At 34.5% G+C, this 25,830-nt stretch overlaps 1 protein-coding gene across 1 annotated transcript in view; it reads right to left on the bottom strand.

Moving 5' to 3' along the window:
- Positions 1-4,512: 4,512 nt before the first annotated feature.
- Positions 4,513-25,830, bottom strand: part of LOC149531526 (transcription factor bHLH36-like) — a 54,836-nt gene continuing 33,518 nt past the window's right edge. Inside the window, exons 3-4 of the mRNA XM_089811528.1 lie at positions 4,675-5,033; positions 4,513-4,578 (exon numbers count right to left, since the gene is read on the bottom strand). Of these exons, the coding sequence (XP_089667654.1) occupies positions 4,513-4,578; positions 4,675-5,033 (425 nt within the window). The remainder of the gene's footprint in view (positions 4,579-4,674; positions 5,034-25,830) is intronic.

Raw genomic sequence — 25,830 nt, 5'->3', positions numbered from 1 at the left:
CCTTCAACCCCTTTGATGTGGATCTTCAACTTCAACTTCCCAAGCATCGCCATGAAAAGAAAATTGCTGATAACTATGCTGCCCGAGGAGCTCAAATCAAAGCCCGTTTCCACTGGTTGGAGGTTGGCGACAAAGCCTCGAAGGAGTTCTTCCAAGCACTCCAAGCCCGTCATACCAATATTGGGATTAAAAAGATAAAATAGGGAACTAATGTTCTTTCTAGTCTGCCAGACATCCTGCAAGCTTTTGTTCTTCACTATGAGAATGTTTTTGCTTCGCAGTGCCATTTGGTTGCTTAGGAGGAGGCTCTCAGAAAGTGTATTACTGTTACTCCAAACCGCCTTGCGATTGAGCAACGCGCTTTTTGTGAGCAACTTCTTTCCCTCTAAGACCTTAAAGAGGCAACTTACTCCATGGTGGATGAAAAATCCCCTGGGTGTGATGGATTTCCCTATGAATTTTACAAACATCTTTGGGAGCAAATTGGTCCTGATCTGCACAAAGTCTATCTTGAAGCATACCATTCTAAAAGCTTAGGAGCGATCATAAATAAAGGCAATATTCAATTCATACCTAAAGCTAGTGATTCTAAGGATATTTGCAACTGGAGGCCCATCACCCTCCTAAATGTGTCTTATAAGATCATTGCTAAGGTGCTCTCTCTCAAAATCCACCATATGCTTCCTCTAATTGTACGGCCTGAACAAACTGGCTTCATCAAATCTAGGTATATTCTTGACAACATCATTGCTTTCTGGGAAGGTATGGAATGGGCCCGTAAGTCCAAGTAGCAGGCTATCTTTTTAAATAAAGATTTTGCTAAAGCCTATGATCGCATTGAATGGCCTTTCATTTTGGCTATGCTTCAAGCTCTGGGTTTTGGTCCCAATTTCCTTCAGTCCGTGGAGATGCTCTTTGGTGACACTAATGCTTGCATCACCATCAATAATTTGCAATCTGAAGCTTTTGGACTTTTTCATTCCATCAGAAAAGGTTTTCCATTAGCTCCAACACTTTATGTCCTTGCTGCTGAAGGTTTTGGTTATTTACTTGCTCACTTTGTGTCTTCAAGGCTGGTTTGTGGCATTTCCTTGCCTGATTCTTCCTCCCAGTTAGTCAATGATCATTTTGTTGATGATTCTTTTCTTACTCTTCTTGAAGATGAAGAAAACATCAAAAATGCTTTAAATTGTCTTGACACTTTTTGTCAAGCCTCTGGCTTTGCCATTCAATGGCATAAAACGCTCTGTTATTGACAGTCTCTTTTGCTAGCTCCACCTTGGCTTAGCCAATTCAAATGGAAATGGGTTACTCATGGAGAAATTTTCTACTTTCTTGGCATTCCCTTTGCTTTCCAGGCTTCCCCTATGGAACTTTGGAATGTTGTGCTTACAAAGATTACCAAAAATCTTGATTATTGGATCACTAAGCCGCTTTCTCTTGCTAGTAAATTCTAGATTTTTTCTAAGATTTTGGCTGCCACCCATGTGTTTTATTCTTCTTGTTGGGCTCCCTCCAAAGCTTCCTATCTCAAATTAGAACATTTGCTCAGAGATTTTCTTTGGGCCTCTGGTTCTTACCATCATGGTTTTCACAAAGTTGCTTGGGATTTCTATTGTCTCCCAAGGGAATCTGGGGGTCTCAGCTTGCTTTCCACTCAAAAGAAGGGCCTTGCCCTCTATGCTAAATGGATTATCAGAGCTATTTCTGGAGATCAAGCCTTGAAAATTCTTGTCAGGAATTGCATCTCTTCAGGCTTCCCTGCTAATAGACCAGCGTAGAAGGGAATTGGTTTTCAGACCCTTCTCACTATGCGTGAACTAGTGGTCATACAGGGCTCTTTCATTATAAAGAGCATCTGGAAAGCCTAGGAAGCTATTAAACCTTGGCTTCATTGGGCTGGTAATGGGTTTCACAATGGGTTGTCCTTAAATCAGCAGAACATTTGGTGGTCTCCCCTGTTTTCCTTCCAAGGTATTCCTCTTGCCAAGACTCAAGGTGCCAGTGCTCTACGTTTCTATAAACATGTCATTCGCACTACTAAGGACATTTTTTCAAGATTCACCATGAATTTCAAGTCTTGGGAGGATATGCAAGTTCAATACCGCCTTGTACGTGCCAATTGCCAGACTTATGAGCTTCTGTTGTCTTCCATCCCTGTGCACTTACTTCATAAAGTGGGGATTCAGTCTATTCGACCTTGGTGGTATGATTGGAAGTGGTTTCCTACCACTCCATTTACCAATTATAAGCCCAATATGGGATATAGATGGCTTTCACCCCACCTTCCAATGGTGGACACGCTTAATCAACAGTGGCATTTGCATTCTTCGCTTTCTCAATGGAGAAAATGGTTCGACACCATTTGGAGTGCCATTACAGAACCTAAGATTGCTCACTTTTCTTGGTGCCTTGCTTTCCAAGGTCTTCCCCTGGGGCCTCGGTTCAAGCACATTGGGGTTCTTGATCCTAGATGCCCCTTCTGTGACCAACCTGAGTCCTTTTTGCATATTTTTTGGTTTTGTAAATGTGCTCAGAATTATTGGCACTAGATCCATGATATTTTCAAACCTTTCAGGCCCAAACCTTTTTCATGGCACATGATCCTGCTGGGTGATTCCCCCAGATTTCCTTGGAAGTTTTCCTAGATTTGGCATACTTTAAGGATGAAATTTTTTTTTTCTCTATGGAAAGATAGGAATGCAGTTTTATTCACTCACAGTTTTTTGGATGTTAACATTGCAATGTACACTAAGGCATGCATTTGTAACAATGTCATTAAGCAGATACATGTGCAAGCTAATAAAGTTTCCTTGGAGGTTGCCCACTTACAAGAATTGTTAAACTACTGGGGCAATTCTCCTTGTACCATTGCCAGAGTGCCTCGGCTGATGCCTCCTCATCTCGCGGTTTCTGTTCCAGATGCTAATCCTCTAGTCGCCATTCACACATGCCACACTCCCAGGGTCCCCGCCACTACTCTCCCAGTGGTGGTCATGGCGGTTGGAGGTATCGCTCCACTTCCCCACCACGTGGTGGTTCTAGTTGGTCCCCAGCTCCCCCCCTAGGCAGGCTTTTGGCTAGTCTCCAGCTCCTCCCCCTGGACGGGTCCACTCTATCAAGTTTCCTTGGCTAGCCTTGGCAATTTCTCCTCCGCGGCCAGACAAGAAGGATGCAGAGAATGCAACTACCCCAGATCCTACAGATGCTACTGATGGCTAGACTATTCCTAGTCTGCCTCACAATCCCACTGATGCATGGGGATTTCCTGATAAAGATGATCCTCCTCGCTTTGCTGGTACTACCTTGGCAGCATGAGGTTGTTTTAAATATTTTTTTTGATGAATAGTTTATAGTTGCTAGCTGCGGCCATGTTGTTTACTCTGGCTTCAACCGATTGAACTCATTCGTGGGGTGATCTTGTATCCCCCGACCCTTTTTTGTGAATCTTAATCTTAGTAAATTTTATTAATTGAAAAGGACTATTCATCAAAAAAAAAAATCAATATTAATTAATATAAGAAGATTTTCACATTCCATGAATTTATAGGTATATGTTTGTTTGGGTATGATTGTGTTCTAAATTTTTGTTATTAATGTTTTTTACCATAATTAGGGATCTATCAACAGAATTAAAAAAGAGATCTATTTTGTATCCCCTCATTCTTTTATCCTTATGATAGATCATTGAATAAGATCCAAAATATTGATAACAAAAAATTACAACACAATCGTACCCAAACAAGCATATATACATATATTATTTATTAAATTCAAATAAACTAAAATCCAAGACCTCATATAGCGATACAAATCTAACCTACTTTCTCTTAAGACTCAGAACTTACCATGTGAACCAACTTTAATCTAAACAAGTACTACTTAATATTATAGAAGTACGTTCCAGTTATGAGTGTCACAAAATTAATGCCTCCATTCAATCACCTATGATATTCACTTATTTACTGGAAGTTTAAACTTTACCTGAAATTTTTAACTATTCACTGCTTTCTACAGAGCTTAGATTTGGTTGGGCAGTGAGGAAACATTGATACCTAGCCTTTAATAGTAATATTAGAGGCTTTTCATTTGCAAATTGACAAAATTATTACTTCCTATTCAGTGTTAAGGAAAAGGAAAACAATCTAAGAATATGACTAGAACTCAAATAAAGAGTGCAAAACCTCACTACTAGATTACCATAATATTTATAATCTTAAATTAGGTTTACCCGTAAATGCTCAGATAAAGAGAAATAATTTAGAATAAATGGATAACTATCCAACTAGATTGTTACGGCTCAATTATAAATCACCAGCAGGTGGGTTCCTACCAAAGTTTAACAATGACAAACTATTAAGACGGACCTTGTTACTATTGGTCCATCCAAAAACATTGTAAATATTGAAATTAGATGAAATACTTAGTTCAATTTGATTTATTTCAATCAGCTAAAGCTCGTTCAGTTCCATAGTTTCGGCAAAGCATTGGAGATACATTTGAACTACTATTTCATTCCATCAATTTCCAAAGGGTTTGCTTGAGTTTGCCATTGTTGACAGTCTGTGTATCCAACACCTAATATGAATGCCAACAATTACACAGCAAAAATGTGCCTTAGAGATCTAATTAACCCTAAAAGCTCTTTTTAAGTATAACGGTATATATTCCTACCTTACACTGGATGGTGTGGAACACTCTTCCATCAGTGGCAAAAGAGGCTACATTAAGTATTTGGAGGCCTTGTTCTTCAATAGCCAACATGAGCTCCGACAAGTTTATCCCTTCTTTAATGGTGCTTGTTGTGACAACCACTGCTGAATCCACATTGTTTACATTCACTAGAAGAAATGCGTCCATGTTAGAGAAGGATTCTATATTGCCTTCTTTATTGTAGGAATAACAACATTGCTTCTCATTATTCATCTTCATCTTCATTTCATCTCTTTTCTTTGCAAGCTCATTCACTTTCTTGTGCAGATGACTTATATATTTTGGGGCTTCTGACAACCGATCAGCGATTGAAGTATGGCCTTGGATAATAGTCCATTTAAGTGTTAATCCAAAGATGGTTATGTTTCTATTCAACTGATGTTCAAATATAGATTGGTGATTTGTTAATTATGTGACCCTTTCAATCATTTAATGTACAATAATGAGAATTACATTTTTTAGTTTCTTGATCACGGTCATCCATAATGTAAGCATGACATCTGTAGTAGCAATCAGCTGGGGAGAATAGGTAACAGAGGGTCTTTTTAAGTCTTCTACATAGACGTGACCTACATGCCCATTATATATCTAAGTTTTTTCTCAAGTAAATACTGGTTGTTATATTCTAGGATGAAGAAAGTGACTAAGATGTCACTGAATGCTCTATTCGTATGTACAGTTTTAGGCATGACATAGTTATCTTTGTATGAAAAATTCTATGATATTATAATATGATAGGAAGCACCATAAAAACTGTGAAATTTAATGCAATGATTTATAAATTTTGTGAGTTGAAAAACTATATTTTTATGGAGAATATGATATTTTTCTATAATAGTAATTACATTTTAATTTAGATAAATTTTCTTTAAACATATGTATTTGTTTCATATAATCAATGTATGACTTCAAAATGCAAAATAATGTAGTCATAAGGAGTTGCTACATTATAAAATAACCACACAAGCTTCTATGCATAGGAACAATCTCTTTGTGTTAAGTGAAATGATCATCTATTTGGAAAGAGATTTCTTGGTCAATGACTTATTTTGTCGAATTTATCATAGGCATGAGATGGTTAGTGGCATGCACAGTAATTAGATTGTTCAACCTAGATCTAATGGTGATGATTTATTTCCAATCAATATGTTGCATGGGAGTGAAATCTCATTGTTTCTATTCAATCAAATAAATCCTTAAAGATATCAACAATTAAAATATTTTCCATAAAAAATGACAATAAATAAATAACTCCTACAAAATGATGATAACAAGCTATACGTAAAATAATTGCATCCATATCATAAATTGTAGGACACATGCTTTACATCTATTCAAATCCAATCTAAAAAGATCTAGATGAAAAAAATAGAAATGATACATGAGAAATAAATGCCATAAAGAATATAGAAATTAATCCCATACCACCCTATAGACAATAGAAAAATCCTCTTATGAAATCTATAGCCATGTAATATAATCACATTGTGGTAAAACCATATCGTAGAGAGCTAAAATCATTGATAATATCTAAACTCTAATCATATATACTATTAACCTAATGAAAAAATGATAATTCATTTTATTTATAAAATTAAAAACTCAATCATTTGTATCAACACTAAATAAATATCATACGTGCAATTTGTTGATATTTGAGTCATCACAACTCAACTAGTAAGCCATATATACTAAAAAATTACATACGTTGTAGACCCAAATGCTAAAACTAAAAACTTGAAACTTGTTATTATTATCAAATATTTTCTAAATAGAAGAAAAATAAAGTAAAACATGCAAACCACAAGCAACCCTATTCAATCTATTACTTGACTTAGAATCAGATACATAATCATCTAAAAGATCTAAAATAAAGGAATAAAATGGCACCATGATTTGACGTCACACATCCTTAATTTTTACCTTATCTACATTACTTCAATTATTAATACAAAAACATCCTAATTGTTCCGATCAAAATTCAAAATTTTCTTTGGTTGGAGACTTAGTAAATATGTTTACTAATTGATCTTTAGATTTACAATCATATAGGTTGATTTATCCATTGTTAACAATCTTTTTATTTAAATGATAATGGGTCTCAATGTGCTTTGCCTTCGGATGAAAGACTAGATTACTTAGAATTGCAATTGTTGAGTTGTAGAAAAAGATGGCAATTTTTCTCTTCTTTGTTGTTTGTTCAAGATCACTTATCAATATTTTAATCCATACTGATATATAGGATGCTGAAGTGGTTGCCACATACTCTTCCTCTATTGATGAGATGGTGACAGTTAGCTATTGAGATTACATGTGTTGCACACATTGCATCATATTATTTATATTGTATTATTTTTTTCTATTATGTAATATTACACCTAGGACCACCTAGATGGATGTGCAACATGTAGACATTCATATGGGATATTCTTGATGAAGTGTATCATAACATTGTGATAATATTTGATGTAATTATTTAATATTGGAAAAAAAAGAATTAAATGTCCAAAATCAAGTCTGGGGTCAATAGGTTAGGTAGCACATGGTTTATGTAATACCACTTAGTGGTTTAATGGGACTTGCTACTATGAAAGAAACCGTTAGAGTAGTTTTAGATTTAAGGAAAAAAAAGGCAAAAGAAAAAGAGAAAAGGAAAGTCAAGAAAGACAAGGCTTGACAGGTTAGCTAAATAGTAAATGGACATTTGTGAATGTTGGAAGCATTATATAAGATGTGTGGATTCATGCTTGTTCACATGATTTCTTGGTTGTGACTATGGATTTGAAAGCTTCCATGGTTATATTGCAATGGTGGTTTCATTGAATAATACATGGTGATGGATGGTTTTGGAGACTAACTTTTTCTCTTAATGAGGGTCTCCCATTATATTTGTGTGACCTTAATGACACTATATTGTCTATTCTCTTGCATGTTGATTTTAATTGCATATTTATATTTTGTCTATTATGGGTTATGTAGAAACTATAATATTTTGAGTTGTAAGCTTCCTTACAAGTGGTATCAAAGCTATGGGTGTGTTGTTCTAACCCTAGATTTAATGCATGAGAATGCATGAAGGAATGAAACAAAAGAAAATATATATGGGTTCCATAGGTTATTTATTATAGATCTAAGGATTTTAGGTTTTCTATAATGATATAATGTTGACATATTTTGAGCATGTGAAATTGCTGGTCAAGTAGATTTTTTGGATGTTTCATTTAAACATAGGTTTTTAGGGGGAAGATTTCAAAAATTACCTCTTGGGAAAAAATAAACCTTGCCATTGGATCTGGGTTGGCGTTTCGATAAATTTTGATATACAATATACCCTAGTTTGGCCATGTTGATAGAAAATGTAAAAGATTTTTAGCTTAAGGTCGTAATGACCATCAAATTTAATACCACTATAATTTTCATCATCCAATAAAAAAATATCTCTTTGAAAGTGGTAAAAATATTGTATTGGTAAAATGAACATAGCTTTCACACAGTATATCAAATCGTAGACTTCTTAGAGTTATTAAAAAGCTATTTTAGGGCAATACAACTTGGTATGGGTTTTATTTTGTGATTTTGATATTTTGTTAGTTTAAATAAGAGCCCAAAAGTTAGATGTTGATTATTTACAAAACTATTTTGGGCATGTCTTGGAATATAGACTTTAAATTTGGACTTCGAATAGTCAATAGAAAGCTCTTGTAGAGTTCTACACATTGGTTTATATTTTATGTATGTTTGCAATGATTTATTCAGTAATATATTGAATTGAATGGTTTATGACATTTATTAACTATGGTAACATTGTGAGTTAATGATATTGCATATTTTGGAGATTTGAGATTTGATTTGATTGTATTCATAGCTTATATATTTTAGATTGGTCCCACAATGATATGGTAATTAGTGTTTGGTTTTGATATACATGACGACTTATTGGGTCTACAAGTTGTGTAGTGTTGTAAGTGGTCTAGAATTATAGATTGTGTTAATCGCTTAGATATGGGTTATCCTTTCCCATTGATCTTTCATTGTATGTGTAGCTTGGAATTACGTTTTATATGCCCTTATTCACATAATTTTATAATTTGTGTTCATATAAAGGAAGATGAGATGTTGTTACCATGTACAAACATGGTGGAGGATTGTGGTTGACTATTTAATGTTGATAGGTTGGACACTTCGAGGTATAGGTTCTCCGTTCATATATGTGATCATAGTGTAGTATATTTTTGCATTACATGATTGGATATAGAGATGCATCATTGATGTTCATTGGTTGGCATTCCTAATGTAGTTATGATGGTATATATCTTCTTGGTTGAAGACTATGGCTATTTGGTTTCTTTTGAGGAAATCTACTGAAAGAAATTATTCAATTGTATATTGTCAATTATGTTACACAAATGTCAGACTCTAACTAAGTGTAGCTCTATTGTTAATTGAGCTCAGTCAAGCACCAAAGGAGATTCTAGTGTTAGTCGAGCTAAATTTAGAAGGAAACAAGATTAGTTGGTCGTCAAAGAAATTTTATGTAAACCAAGTTAGATTAGTCAATGAAGGTATTAACCATGGTAGGTTCAATACCAAAGAAATTCAATATTAATTGAGTGACTCATTTCAGTGTTAGCTGACTATCAGTAGAATACTTTTGTTAATTAAATGGTTATTACAAGCTAACTTAGTGGATGTTAACTTCTTGTTTGAAAGGATATTCAAGCTGACTTGACATTAGATTTCATATATATGAAAGTTAAATTAGTAGGTTGAATGGAGGAATATCAAGTATGAGAAATATGTAAAATAAGAAGGATATCCAATTAAATAAAACACATGCAAGGAGTTGCAAAGAATATTATGACCAAGAAGGATCAAGAGGATAAACTTGAACAATGATCTGAATCTAGAAAGTCAGTTGCTTCATCAATCAAGTCAACTATCGTTACTCTCTAAAAATTGTAAAAATGAAAAAATATCATGACAAAGTTGACTTAACAATTAGTTTGTAAATCCTCTAACAAGGTGACATTTCTTTTTGAAGTGTCTAAAGACCTCTAACAAGGCCACTTCTAATAGGGTGATTCAAATCCTATAACAAGGTCACACTTAACTATGTGTTTTGTAACCTTTAACAAGGTTGGCTTCTAGCATGACTCATTTTAGAAGAGTGAAAATTGTAACTAGTTGGATTGGTGGTTTTTCCCAAATTGGTTTTCTATGTTAAATTCTAGTGTCTCATGTGTTCATGTTAGTTTCTTTATGGTTTAAATAGTTATGCAACTATGTTATTAAAGGTTAATACACATTAATATCTTTAGACTTATATGTTAACTAAATTATAGTGAATATTCAGTTCTAACCTAGCAATGCAAGTATTTGGTTTGAGGACTAAAAGTTTGTGTTGACATGTAAGGTACTTGGATTTGTTTTGTGGTGACTAATTCACCCCTCCCATCTCAATTACCCCTATAAAATTTCCAACAATTGGTATCAGAGTATAGGTACTTGTAGGAAAAAGTTTTAATGCCTAAGCTAAAGATTAAGATGTCTTACAGAAGGGAGATTCCTAAAATTAATAGAGAAAACTTCTCACCATGGCAAGAGTTGATGAAGCTTTATATATCAAGCATCAGTGGTCATAGTGTATTCTATCTGGAGAAGAAATATATGGAAGCACCCAAGCGTATATCTTTGGGGCATATCAAAAAAGCAAATGAGAACAACATTATGATGATTGATATTGAATCTTCTTTCACTATTTTAAATTTGATGAAGTCAAGGATTGTCCTACTGCATTTGACATGTGACAAAAACTAGAGAAAGTCTTTGGAGGTGACAAAAATGTGCAAGAGCTAAGGTAGAAAGCTTAAGAGGAAATTTTGATCGATTGAAAATGAAAGAAGGTGAGAACATCACCTAGTATAGTTAAAGGGTCAAAGAAAGTGTTCGTACAATGAGAGCCTTGAGTGAAAAAATTGATGATCAAATAGTAATCAACAAGGTACTATGAACTCTTCTTCCTACTTATGCAATTAGGCTTTCAACTATTGAAGAGATGAGATGCAATCCTAAAAATGATGTAACCCTAGATACTCTTTTGGGAATATTGACTTCTTTTGAGTTGGACAATTTTGATAATTATGCTCCTTCTTATAACAATCTTGAATATGCATTCAAAGCTAAACTAACCCTTGGTAGAAAAGGAGGGAACTCGAAAGGAAAACACGTTGACAATGAAGATGAAGAGGATTCAGATGAGGACCTTCTAGTTATTGAGGTTATCCTAGAAAAAAAAGGGTAGGAAACGGAAAAGGAAAATTAGAGGAAAAATTGCATTAATTTGTTTCTCATGTGATGAAGTTGGACACATTGCAACTTGTTAGCCTTAATTTGAGTCGCCATATATCGAACTTTCTCTAGTTTCTTTGAAGTCTAGAGTCATATATTGAACAAGCCATCCTTGGTCTCATATCTTATGAATATCACCAATACTTACATATAGAGATTAATCTTGTGATGTCTGTTGCACCTCTCATAACTTGAACCTCTTTGAACCTCTTTGAACCTCTTTGAAATTTGGATTGAAGTAATTCAAAGTAGTTCAGCCAAAGGTTTTGATACTAAGTATTTTTTGTAGTGGGACCCATTGAGAATAATGATGATGTTTGATTGAACCCCTTTGAAACTCTTCAAACCTTGGTTTGAAGAAGTTCAAAGTAGTTCAATTGCTAAAGATTTTTGAGCAAGCATTAATAATTCTCCAAGGATGACTGGTTCCTAAGAAACTAATTAAGGCGTCAAGAGTAATTATTGGGGATTGTGTCAAATTTAATTTTTGTTTGAGACATGAAATCAATTGTCATCATTGATTAAATAAAGAAAATATTTCATCCAAGGGTTGGATTATTTGTCAAAAAATTTTAATTATTGCAAGGACATTCACGAAGGATGATCATTAAATGAAGGTGTCTTATCACAGTTTCAAGCATGCAAATCAAGGCACAATGAAATCACATAAATACCTCATAATGGGGTGGTATGTTCACCAGTATATCTCCTTTCCTTTTAAAGTATGAGTTTCTCATATCATTGTTTTATCATGTGAAAGTGTGAATTGAAGGAGCAGCCAAAAGAGAAGGAAAATGGTCTTGTTTTCTCTTAGCAAATTGTAGGTGAGAACATAAGAAACCCCCTATTCTTTCCCCTATGTATATGTGTTTTGAAGAACAAGCTAGTGTTGGGTTTTTATTTCCCTTGCTTAAAATGAAGTCTATTCTACATTCTTTTGGGAACATTTCTAGTTTGGAGTTTAGGAGGCCTGTCATTTCTGATACTAATTTGGAGGGTGTCAAGGTTGAGAAATTGCAAGGAAATTTTCTTCAACAAAAAAATAAAGTTAATGGTTTCCTATAAATTTTAACGAGTGGTTTGATTAAAGCTACAACTTTTCCCCTCGCCCTTTTGAGCCCTCAGTTACTCCAATTCTGTATTGACCAATATGATGTGAGGACTAAGAGCATTTTGAACAAAGATGGAGAACCAATTTTACCCATCTCTAGGGAGACTATTTCATCAATATTGCATTTGTCTGACTATACTTTTCAGACTTTTAGCCCTACCCAGTCTTTAGTTGAGTATCAAGAAAGCCTAGACAAATATTGTAACATATTGTCTAGGAAGTGGACAAAAGAAAATTATAAAGTTAGTGCAAGACTCCCCAAAATAATCACCAAGGATCATATGAAACCCCATATTCATCACCTCATGGTCTTATTGCACTATTTTAAGGGTTCTTCAAATTTTTTTCTCTTTGAAAAGTGGATGTACCATTATGTAGAAATCATTCTAAAGGGAGAACAATTGTTTCATTGGACAGAATTGATAGCCAGCTCAATGAGAAATCAACTAAAACATGCTAAGGTGTCTAGAGAATATTTCTACATATCTTCATATCTAACCTATTACATTGCTTGTGTCAGCAATATTACTTCCTTTCCTAATGAAACTTGGAGTGAAGATGTAACTATCTATCAGTATTATCCTTTGCTCCAAAGGGGTAGAGTGGTCAAGGATTTTAGGAAAACACATGATGTACTAATAGAAAGAGTGTACTTGAACCTCAAAAAGGCACCCATGCCTAGATTATCCTTAGAGGCCCAAAAGCTAGTTCAAATTTATGGGAGCTATTTAATCCAATTTCTTAAACTCACATACTTAAGAATAGTAGGATTTGAAGAAGAACTAGTAAAATTACCTTGTTATGCTCTAGATTGTTTTGTGATAGTTAAAATTTATAGATAGTTGTTTTTCAGTAAATAAAGATAATCCACTTCAAGAAAACTAAGAGTCTATTTTCTCTATTAAGCTTGGTCACTTAACTTGCAGCAAAATGATTAATGCCTAAATTGTTGGAAGAAACTTCCTCAGTTTTAATCTTGGATCCTACCAAGGAATGAGAAATTTTGACACCAAAGGTTCATAGCTAATGTACTTGGTTTGAAGGGTCAATCACCCACAGTTCCGCATTTAGAAGATTTATGGCAAGATTGTAATGATGATGAAGAAGTGATAAAGAAAGACCATTCAAGACTAATGCTCCCACAAAAAAATTCTCTCAAATTGAAGTTTCACTTGGAAGGAGTAGTTGAGGATGGTTTGGATATTGTTGAATCAGGATGGGAAGAAGCAAGCAAGCTAAAATAATTAGAGGTACATTGGAACCAAAGGGAAGAAGCTGATATAAATTTGAGAACTAGATCTATCATTACTCACATAGATAATTGGTTGAGAAGGAGAAACATGAAGGCTATCAATCAAAAATAAACTGGAAAATATCAAAAGAAAGTTTCTTTCTTTGAAACATTGACCTCTAACAAATCAATTTTGTCTCATGTCGTAGGTAGTACTTTGGCTCCCAATAAGCAGAAAAGAACAATGTCCCCTAAATAAAGCAAGATCCCTAGAAGTAGATCAAAGACTAACTTTGAGGCACTCATGGAACAAGAGATTCAAAAAGAGAAAATGATGTCTTAGGGGCAAGGCCAAGGAGAAGAACTTAGCTTATTAGATACCTAAGATGGTGATGTACAATTAGTAGAAGTTTCTAGGTTGGATCGGGCTAAGTTCATGATACCTCCTAGGGGAAGTTAGGGGATGAATGCTACTCCTACTATTCCATCATGACTATCTAATTTTGTTAGCAAGAAGCCAACCCTACAGCTTGTGTTTAGACCTATTAAAGATATTTTCACCAAGTACATGGCTCGCAGTTCTAAGAGTAAAAAGATGAAGAGTGATGCATGTTTGATCAAGGATCTAGTGACTAGAAGGGTAATGAAAGAAGTGGCCATGTGCAAATAGAAATATGAATCTAGAGAAATTGATGTTGAAGGCTTTAAGGTTATCATTGTAGAATTGGATCTATTACTAGAGACACTAGTAATTAATTCTTCAAATTCTCTTCAGACCATATGCTAACTCAATCAGAAAGGGACAACAAGGAGAAGAAAGAATTAAAGGCACTGGTAATCACCATGGTAGCTGATATAGAATTGCTAGTGAATTTTGGCACTCTTCCATTGATCCAGACCCTATAATCTTTTGATCCCAATTCCTTCGACAACCAATAGTTGGTTAACCAAATGCAAAGGGGTAAACTAATCTTAGATGTAGTACAAGAATGGGTTGCATCCATTGTAAAGGAAGGAAATAAATTCATTTTATATTTTACCACCACATTCACTAAAGGAGAAGTGCTATTGGGTGAAATTCAAACACTTGTGCTAGTTTGGGAAGCCAACTAGAATTGTTGCCAAGCCATTGTATTCCAGGTTAATGAAGTTGAGAAATACGGGGTATTCGAGTTTCTAAATGAAAAGCCCATAAAAATTATGGATTCATCCATGCTTTTCATTCTTAAGAGAAATATGGGATGGAAGGATTCAATTTACAAAGGAGCCATTTAAGAATGTGATATGTGGAAACTAAAATCATGCTAATGCACAAAGAACTCCTAAAGGACATGCAGGTTGTCAATCCTACTAGAATCTTGCATTTTGGAGATGGTAAGATGGACTCCAAGGTATTGATCAATAACTTCAATGATGTTATGAAAAAAATAAAAGAAAACAACATGCCTACCCCTGAAAACTTCACTACCCTAGAAAACATCAAATTGATTTTATATCTAAACAAGAATCTCTTGTCGAGACAAAGCCAAAGAATTAAAGAACTAAAATGGAAAAAGGATGCTTATAGATCAAAATTACTCAGTCTGAAGAATCCTCACTCCCATGCAATGTAGGAGTTCACAAACACCTTCAATAGCTAGAAACGAGTGAAGCATACTATGGCAGATGGAGGAATATTGGCGATGGTGTTTAGTTAGGAGCAATTATTTTCTATTTTGTTTTCTAAGCTATTTTTAAAACTATTTCCTATAGGTCACAACTATTTTTAACCAAAAGTCTAGGCTTTAATGGAGGCCTTTTTAGGTTTGTAATGAACTATAAATGTTGGAGCATTTATCTAGTTAGGGGGTAGATTTTTAGTATCTAAAATATACTTTGATAAAATTAGTACTATTTTAAGTTAATTATTTAGAAGTAGCGATAGACAGATTGTCATATATTTGGAAATATTTTCTTAAATGACTTGGTGATAAAGAAGTCTTTTTGAATATATATATATCTATCATATTTTTCCATGCTATAAAACTTGGTGTTTAAAGTGGTTCAATCATGGTTACTTTGTGAGCTGTGATGATTAGTTCTATGTGATATCTACTACTATTTCTTTATTCTTCATTTTCATTTATCTTCTTCAAAATTAGTCTGAATTATTGTAAAGTTCATATTCCTTAATTAAATCTTTCTTGTTTGTGGAAAGACTGAGCTTTTCATTCATTGAATTTTTGAGTATATAAATTCTTACCTTAGTACCTAAGAGTACATGATCATTCCTTATGCACTTTCTAGCAAAAGTATGTATTTAGTTAATTTTGATCTTTTGAGTTTATTGATAAATCTTTGTAAAAGGGAATTGTATGTATAAAATTCAGAGGGAAATGAATAACACAACATTTACCCAACTATTATGAACCTCATTGGATTTTCCAAGCCTTGGGCATAGATTAAATTATTATTTTAGTAGGAAAAGACAATTTTTTCACTAAGAGACTTTTGGTGACTCTACTAGGGAGAATCCTAGGAGAAAGAGGACAAAGCCCTTTGAAGCAGTAATTAATTACAATGGGTTCACCACATGATAATGTTTTTCCTATTTTGTAGCCTAACCTCTAATTTGAAGACACATAGGAAGATATAATTTATGATTTAACCTTGGCTGCCTAGACATTATGCTAGAATAATCAAAAATTTCAAGAAGCGTGGAATGTGCTTGAAAGAGAACAAGAACATGCTGAGCTTTTGAGAAGTGTGCAAGAAGTTCAAGAAGAAGTGGCCATAAATAGACTCTCCCAAGCCCCTACGAGACCCTAAGTAGAAAGAAAAGAAGTTGATTTGGCTGAAAGGAAGTATACAAAGAGAGAAAGAGAAAAAGACATTTTAAATGAGAATTTTGAGCCTTTAAAGAACTTGAGCTTCCTGCCTAATTTTAATGACCCGAAGAAGAAGACAACTAAATCTTTTAGTAGGCCCAATTCTCCTCCCAAGTGTTCTCCTCTCTCACCTTTGGTGCAATCTTTACGTCCATTGAAAGCTTTGGTCCCTTCTCATTTGAACATCTAGCCTTTGCAATTCATACTACCAAACATGGTTGCCAACCAACCATGGGGGCGTAATATAGGCCCATTAAATCTAGAAGTCAATCTTGTTTTAGATGGCAAGGTTTCTATAGAAGATCACTTGAGTGCTTTTCATATAGCCTATGGAGTTATAAGTGTTCCTACCCAAGAAATCACTATTAGGTTGTTTGTTTGAATGATAACTAATGTTGCTATTGATTGGTTCAACCATGTAGCCCAATATTCCATAACTAGTTGGGATGATATGAAAACAACATTTGATACTAGATTGAAAACCCCTGACAATGAGTGTTCCTTGTTACTTAATCTAAGTCAATTGAAGAAGGAAATGCATAAACATATGAGGGAGTTTGTAGTGAAATTAAATAGATTGATCTAGAGAATCCCTATTAGAGAAAATCAAAAAATATTCTTTATTAATGTAGTTACCCCAGATGTGATTTTTCATCTGATTAAAGATGTAGTTGTTGACTTAGCTTCCACTCAAAGATTTGCTATCCCATCAAAAAGATGCATTTATTACTGTTGGTAAATGGAGAAGGAATGTTGAATCCTCTAAGCCTACTTCTACCTCTTTTCCCATAGACCCTTTCATGCAGAGGCTAATGAATGGTATAGCTATGTTGAAAAGATAATAGAATAGACCTAATGATCCTTAACAATCCCCTTGTCAAGATATTAATAGGCATCAGTAGCACCAAGTTCATGGCAAAGCTCCATTTCTAATAGCTTCTCATCCAAGGTTACAAATTGAAGAAGTAACTAAAGAGACTATGTGTTCCTTCCATTTGACTACAAATAATGAAAAACTTGCATGGATTGGTTAAGATGTGTTCAGTTGGAAAAGAATGCTCTTAGCATTGAATCACCGATTGAAAATGAAAAGGGGGAAAATGAGAATACAAGCACTTATTTTCTTGTATACATGAATGTGACATAGAAAAGGGAGGTGATTATTTTGTAATACTCCAAGATCCTACTTTCACTATCATGACTAGGAATCAAAGAAATCAGAAGTCCTATGCAGGGACTAAAACAACTACCTTAGCTTCTAAACAAAAATAACACATGCATAGTGATCCAACAAAGAATTTAGATTTCAAAACATTACCTAGAACATAATTAGCAACTGGTACATCTACTTTTGACATTGTAGAATTTTGTAAATCCTCTTCAAGATCCATCTCTCTAGTGGAATATTTAGGAATGAACCCTAGAGATTTGGATGAGTTAGTCCAATATGTGAAGGGAGGATGTGTCACTAATACTTGATTTAATAACAATGTATTGAAAATCAAATACCTCTATAGAAACCAATTTTTGTGTCTCAAAAAAGTTCAAGGTAGGTCCCTAACATGGAACCAATTGTTAATGTCATTGGAGGAGAAGTAGAAGAGAGAAAACCTAATCCCTTCTATGTGTCTTTGTTGCTAAATGGACAAAAAATCAGCAATTTCATTATACATTTGGTAGCTTCTAACAATATTATGCTAGCCATAGTTGCTAAAGCTCTTGGCTTGGATCTCACTAAAACCTTTTGGCATTGCTATTCCATGGATGGAAATAAAGTTCCCCTCATTAGCCAAGTAGAAGATGTACAAGTGTTCCTTTATGCTTTCCCGAATAAGAGACTAAAACTAACCATTTTAGTGGCAAACATCCCACCTAGTTATGGAATGTTGCTCAATAGAACATTCTACAAAGACATGGGAGGAGAGATCAAGATGGATTGGTCTAAGGCTTCTATGCTAGTAGGGAAGAAGAAGATACAACTAGAACCAGAGCTAAATAATAAATACACTGTGGTGCCTTTGGACAATCCTAAAGCCTAGATATTATATGAAGAATGTCAGTTTGGAAACCATGTCATTTTAGTTGATGATAAACTTGAGAAAGATAAAGGGGAAGACTTTAAGGATGCCTTGTGGAATTTGGAATTTGATGGCAACTACTCCAATTCGAGATCACTTTGATCTCTCCCTTGAGAGGAATGTTTCCTTTTTCTTTTAAGTTGGATTTTATAATACAAATAACATTGTGGAATACAAAGCCCTACTCTTAGGATTGCAAGAAGCCAATACAAGAGGGATAAAGTAGTTGAAGGTCAAAGGTGATACTAAACTCATCATCAAATAGCTAAGGAATAAATTTTCTATGAAGAATGATAGATTGAGATATTATAGGAACCTAGTTCGGGATGAGATTGAATCTTTTGATGCCTTTTCCATAGAGTTTATACCTCTCTCCTAGAATTCTAAAGTCAATTCCTTAGTTGTCTCTACTTCTTTATTATTGTGACATCTAGACTTTAAGAGTGATACCTATAGGATTGAAATGATCTACCAACCTAAGGTCCTAGATAATGAGAATCATTGGAAGGTTTTTGATAATGATTCAAAATTAAAGGATTTTCTTTGAAGGGTTGTAATAGGATGGCAAATCAACTAGTGAAGATTTAGTGGAATTAGGAGAGGTTATTTAGTTAAAAGGAAACAAAATCCCAAAGTGGTTGGTTTCTTTAGAGCATTTGTTTGGAAGAAAACATGAAAAGGTCACCTTGAGGGAGAGTGATCATAATAAGAACCTAAAAGAACATGACAAGATAAAACATTGGGGATGACGAAAATCCTAAATGGATCTCTATTAGTTGAACCTACTTAGAAAGAGAGAAAGATTTATTCGCCTATGGATATGAGGATTTGAAGAATTTTTGAAATAGAGAGTTCAGGCATCATGTACCCCTAAAACCTGAGGCAACCACTTTCAAGAAAAAACTTAGAAATTATGATCCCAAAGTGTCCAAAGAAATTTTTAAAGAAGTAAAGAAAATGTTAAAAGCTCCTATAATATATCCAATTCACCATTCGACCTAGATAGCGAACATTGTTCCTATGAGAAAGAGAAATAATGAAATAAGAATTTATATAGACTTCAAGAATTTAAACCAAGCTAGTCTCAAGGATAATTATGCACTCCCCACTATGGATCACATTCTACAAATAGTTTCTAGGTATAAATTCACATGAATTCTTGATGGATACTCAAGTTATAACCGGATCAATGTTGCACTTGAAGATTAGCATAAAGTAGCCTTTATAACTCCCTAGGGTACCTATGCTTATAATCGAATGTTTTTTAGTTTGATCAATGCGAGAGTGACATTTTGAAGGGAAATGAATTATTATTTTAAAGACTTAAGGGATAAAATAATTGTAATATATTTGGATGATTTGATGATATTTTTGAAAAGGAGGAAACATCATCTAAGAGATCTCAAAGCAGTGCTAGGCCGATGCAGACAACATGGCATATATCTCAATCCCAAAAATTCTATATTCTTTGTGTAAGAAGTCAAATTGCTCAGACATATTGTTTCAAAAAGAGGTATAAGAATTGACCTAGATAGGATCAAGCTGATACAATAGCTATCTTTTCCCACCAATAGAAGTGATTTAAATTCCTTCTTTGGTCAGATAAACTTCTTAAGAAGTTTTGTTCCCAAGTTTTCTAAAAGAATAAGACATATACTAAACATGATGAGTGAGAAAGATCCTTTTAGATGGCAAGAAGAAGGTAAAAAATCTTTTGAAGATATTAAAATAGCCATTTCAAATGCTCCCATGTTGGTAAGCCTAGATTTCAAAAAAGATTTTATCATTTACTACTATGCTTTGGAACACACTCTATCCAGTATTTTAACCTAGAAGGATGATTAAGATAATGAGACCCCAATTGCTAATGAGTGTTCCTCTGAAGTAATATGAATTAAACTATACCCAAATGAAGAAGCATGTATTTACAATAGTGAAGGAAGTGAAATAGCTTAGGTACTATATCTTGCACTCCCATTGTACTCTCTTCATACCTGAAATGATGCTAAAGAGCAAACCAACTTAGCAGGAGGTTGGATAAACAAGAGAGTGGTGTGGGTAGCCAGGATTTGAGAATATGACCTAACCATTAAACCTACTAGTTTGGTAAGGGGTCAGGGTTTGTGTAAGTTGATAGCTGAAAATAAAGGATCATCATTAGAAAACATTGAGGTTACACCTTTTGTTTTGTTCGTAAGTTCAACTGATCCCTGGTTTTCTCATGTTGTATATTTTTTGACATATGGTGAATTTCTTGCAAACTTGAGTTATAGAGAAAAACATAACCTCAGGTTGAAAGTGACAAAATATGTAATCTCACAGGGGGTGTTGTATAAAAGAGATATAGATGACACCTTTTTAAGATGTGTAGATAGTGAGCAGTAGAAAACATTGTTGAAGTTGTATCATTCAAATGTTTGTGGTGGACACTTTTCCTTTACTATGACTACTTTCAAAATCCTCAAAAATTTCTTCTATTGCCTTGATATGTTTAAAGATGCTTATGCTTTTGTAAAAGATTGTGAGAAGTGCAAACTTTTCATGGGTTGTCCTCAACTAGAAACTTTGCCCTTAAAATCTATGGTAATAGAAGAACCCTTCCATCAGTGGGGTCTAGATTTAATAGGTCCTTTGAATTCTCCTTCCAGTGCTAGCCATATGCATATATTAACAACCATAGATTATTTGAGAAAATGGGTGGAAGCCATACCAACTAAGAAAGCTAATTCACAAGTGGTATGTGAGTTCCTGATGGAATACATATTTGTGAGGTATGTGGTTCCTCAAAAGATAGTGGCTAATAATGAAACATAATTTTCATCTAAAGAAATTTCTATGGTTTTCTATAATCATGGCATATCTTTAGCTCATTCTTTAGATTATTTTCCTGAGGGAAATGGGCAAGTAGAATCTAGCGAAAAAAATTTGGTTGCCATAATGAAAAAGTTGGTTAATGATAATGCCCAAAATTAGCATTTAAAACTATATGAAGCATTATGGGCTAACTAAATTACTCCTAAAAGAGTCATTGGCATGACCCCCTTTGAATTGGCATATGGAGTAGGCACCCAAGTAACTCTACCTCTGGAATTATCTGCCATAAAGTTGCAGTCCGTAATCGAAGATCCTTTCTTTCAAGACTCTTTAGAGAAAAGGGTGATGTATTTGAATAAACTGGAAGAAGAAAGAGACAAACTTGTGGACCACATTACCAAGCATCAAATGAGGGTAAAGAAATTTGTTGATATGAGGGCCAAGCTCCACAACTTTTTGAAAGGAGATGAAGTCCACTTATGGGATAAAAGGTGAGAGCCCAAAGGAATGCATGGCAAGTTTGATTCTCTATGGAAGGGGTCATTCATTATCACAGATGCTATTGGTCTAAATGCTTTTTACCTAAATTAGCTAGATGGCATTGGTCTACCCTTCACTTACAATGAGTAGGGCATAAACTTATTGAGAATGTAACACCTCAAGGAGATCTCAATCATGTATATACCACCTTCTTGTATTTCTATTTTGTTTTTGTTTTTCTTTCCATTGTTTTATATTTTTGGTGTGTCCTTAGATCAGTTTTGTTCTAGCATTCTAAGTTCTTTGTGTACACCATGTACAAAGTTCATAGTCAGAGCCCCTATTAGCCTTAATTTGATCACCATATTTTAAACTTTCTCTGATTTATTTGAAGTTTGAAGTCATACATTGAAAAAACCATCCCCAGTCTCATATCTTGTAAATATCATTGATCCTTGCATATAGAGATGTCCATTGCAACTCTCATGTTTTGAAACTCTTTGAACATTAGTTCAAAGTAGTTCAACCAAAGGTTTTGATACTAACTATTTTCTGTAGGTGCAACCCACTGAGCACAATGAAGATGTTTAATCAAACCCCTTTGAACCTCATCGAACCTTAGTTCAAAGTATTTCAATTGCTAAGGATTTTTGGGCAAGCATTAGTGGCTCTCTAAGGATGAACAATTCTCAAGAAACTAATTTAGATGTGAGGAGTAATGATTGGGGATTGTGTCAGATTTAATTTTTTGTTTGAGACATGAGATCAACTTTCATCATGATAAAAAAAGAAAATCTTTCATCCGGGGGTTTTGATTATTTGTCAAAAATTTGTAATTATTGAAAGGACACCTGCAAAGGATGATCATTAAATAAAGGTTTCTTATCACAGTTTCAAGTGTGTAAACCAAGACACAATTAAATAGCTATGAATACCTCATAATGGGGCAGTACTTTCACCAGTATGTCTCCTTTTCTTTTAAAAGTACGAGTTTCCTATTTCATTGTTTTATCATGCAAAAGTGTGAGTTGAAGGAGGAGCATCCATAAGTGAAGGAAAAAGGTCTAATTTTCTCTCAGCAAATCATAGGTGAGAACATAAGCAACCCCTTGTTCTTTCCTCTATGTGTGTGTGTTTCCAAGAATAAGGCAGTGTTGGGTTTTTATTTCCCTTGCTCAAAATGAAGCCCATTCTACATTTTGTAGGGAAAATTTCCACTTTGGAGTGTTGGAGGCTTGTCATTTTTTATACAAATTTGGAGGGTGTCAAGGTTGAGAAATTGCAAGGAAATTTTCTTCAACGAGCTAACAAAGTTAATGGTTGTCTAGAGATTTTAACAAGTGGTTTGATTGAAGTTGCGACTCTTCCCCATGCCCTTTTCAGACCTGAGGTACCCTAGTTATGTATTGGCCACCATGATGTGAGGACTAAGAGAATTTTGAACAAGGATGGAGAACCAGTGTTATCCATCTCTAAGGAGACTATTTCAACAATCTTCTATTTGTTTGAGTGTACTTTCACTACTTTTAGCCATACCTAGTCTTTAGTTGAGTATTACGAAAGCCCAAAAAAATACTGTAACATATTGGCTTGGAAGTGGACAAAAGAAAATTATAAAGGCAGTTCAAGACTCCCCAAAATAATTACCAAGGATCATATGAAACCCCACATCCATGGCCTCATGGTCTTGTTGCACTGGGTGAAAGGTCCTTCAAATGTTTTTCTCTTTGAAGAGTGGATGTACCATTATGTAGAAATCATTCAAAAAGGATAAAAATTGTTGTATTGGGTAAAATTGATAGCCAGCTCAATGAGAAATCAGGTAAAACATGCTAAGGTGTCTAGAGAAAATTTCTACATGTCTTCCTATTTGACCTATTGCATTGCTTGTCTCAGCAATATTACTTCCCTCCCTCATGAAACTTGGAGTGAAGACATAACTGTCTATTAGTATTGTCCTTTGTTCCAAAGGGATAGAGTGTTGGAGGATTTTAGGAAAACACATGACATGCTAATAGAAAGTATGCGCTTGAACCTCAAAAAGGCACCCATGCCCAGGTTATCTCTAGAGGCCCAAAAGCTAGTTCAGATTGATGGGAGCTATTTTATCCAATTTCCTAAATTCACATACTTAAGAATAGGAGGATTTGAAAAAGAACCAGTAAAATTGCCTCGCTATGCTATAGATTGTTTTGTCATAGCTGAAATTTATAGATAGATGTTTTCAGTAATTAAAGATAATCTACCTTAGGAAAAATGGTAATTTGTTTTTCCCTATTAAGCTTGGTCGCTTAACTTGCAACAACATAATTAATGCCTCAGTCATTGGAAGCAACTTTCTCAGTTTTAATCTTGGCTCCTACCAAGGAAGGCTAAATTTTGACAACAAAGGTGTCACAGCTAATGTACTTGGTCTAAAGGGTCAATCACCCACCATTCTGCATTTAGAAGATTTATGGTAAGATTGTAATGATGAAGAAGAAGTGATAAAGAAAGACCATTAAAGACTAACACTCAGACAAATAAATTCTCTCAAATTGAATTTTATATTGGAAAGAGTAGTTGAGGATGGTTTAGATATTGTTGAATTGGGATAGGAAGAAACAAGCAAGCTAAAATAGTTGGAGGTAGACTACAACCAAGGGGAAGAAGATGATATAAATTTGAGAACTAGATCTATCCTTACTCACAAAAATAATTGGTTGAGAAGGAGAAGCATGAAGTATTTCAATGAAAAAGAGACTAGAAAATCTCCAAAGAAAGTTTCCTTCTCTGAAACATTGACCTCTAACATATCAATTTCATCTCATGTTGCAAGTAGTACTTTGGCTCCCACTAAGTAGAAAAGAACATCATCCCCTAAAAAAAGTGTGAACCCTAGAACCAGATCAAAGACTAAGTATTAGGCACTCATGCAGCCAAAGATTCAAAAAGATAAAGTGATGTCTCAGGTACAAGGCCTAGGAGAAGAACTCAACTATTCAAATACCCAAGATGGTGATGTGCAGTTTGCAGAAGCTCCTATGTTGGATCAGACTAATCTCATGACTCCTCCCAAGGGAAGTCAAGGGATGATTGATACTCCTACTATTCCATCATGGATGTATAATTTTGTCAGTAATAAGTGAAACCTATAGCTTGTGTCTACACCTATTAAAGATATTGTCACCAAGTATGTAGCTCATGGTTCTTAGAGTAAAAAGATGAAGAGTGACGCATGTCTAATCAAAGATCTAGTGACTGGAAGGGTAATGACAGAAGTGGCCACGTACAAAAAAAAAAGAGGAATCTAGAGAAATTGATGCTGAAGGCTTTAAGGTCACCAATATAGAATTGGAGACTATTACTAGAGACACTAGTAATCATTTCTTCAAATTGTCTACAGGCCATATGCAAACTCAATTAGAAAGGGATAGAAAGAAGAATAAATAATTAAAGGCACAGGTAATCACCATGGTAGCTTATATAGATTTTTTGATGAATTTAAGTGCCCTTCCATTGGTCTAGACCACATAGTCTTTTGATCCCAATTCCTTTGACAACTAGCAGTTGGTTAAATAGATGCAAAGGGGTAAACTACTCTTACATGTAGTATAAGAATGGGTGGCATCCATTGTAAATGAAGGTAGTAAATTCATTTTAGATTTTACCACCACATTCATTGAAGGAGAAGTGTTGTTGTGTGAAATTTAGACCCCTGTGCCAGTTTGGGATGTAGACTAGAATCTTTGCCAAGGCATTGTATTCCAATTTCATGAAGTTGAGAAATACAAGGTATTGGAGTTTCTAAATGAAAATCCCATGAAAACTATGGATTCATGCATGCTTTTCATTCTTAAGAGCAATATGGGATGGAAGGAGTCAATTTAAAAAGAGCCATTAAAGAAATGCAATAAGTGGAAACAAAAATCATGAGAATGCACAAATAACTCCTAAAGGACATGTAGGTTTTCAATCCTATTAGAACCCTACAATTTATAGATGGTGCCATGGACTCCAAGGTCTTGATCAAGAACTTCCATTATGTTGTGACAAATATCAAAGAAAATGACATGCCTACCCCAAGAGACTTCATTACCCTAGCAAATATCAAATAGATGTTATATCCAAATAAGAAACTCATGTTGAGACAAAGCCGAAGAATTAAAAAACTAAAATGGAAAAAGGATGCTTGCAGGTCAAAGTTAC

The sequence above is a fragment of the Cupressus sempervirens genome, chromosome 11 (assembly GCF_028749045.1).
Source record: "Cupressus sempervirens isolate cs-2001-9-10 chromosome 11, ASM2874904v1, whole genome shotgun sequence".
NCBI lineage: Eukaryota > Viridiplantae > Streptophyta > Pinopsida > Cupressales > Cupressaceae > Cupressus > Cupressus sempervirens.
The sequence above is the reverse complement of the archived record's forward strand: the minus strand, read 5'-3'. Positions and strand labels throughout refer to the sequence as shown.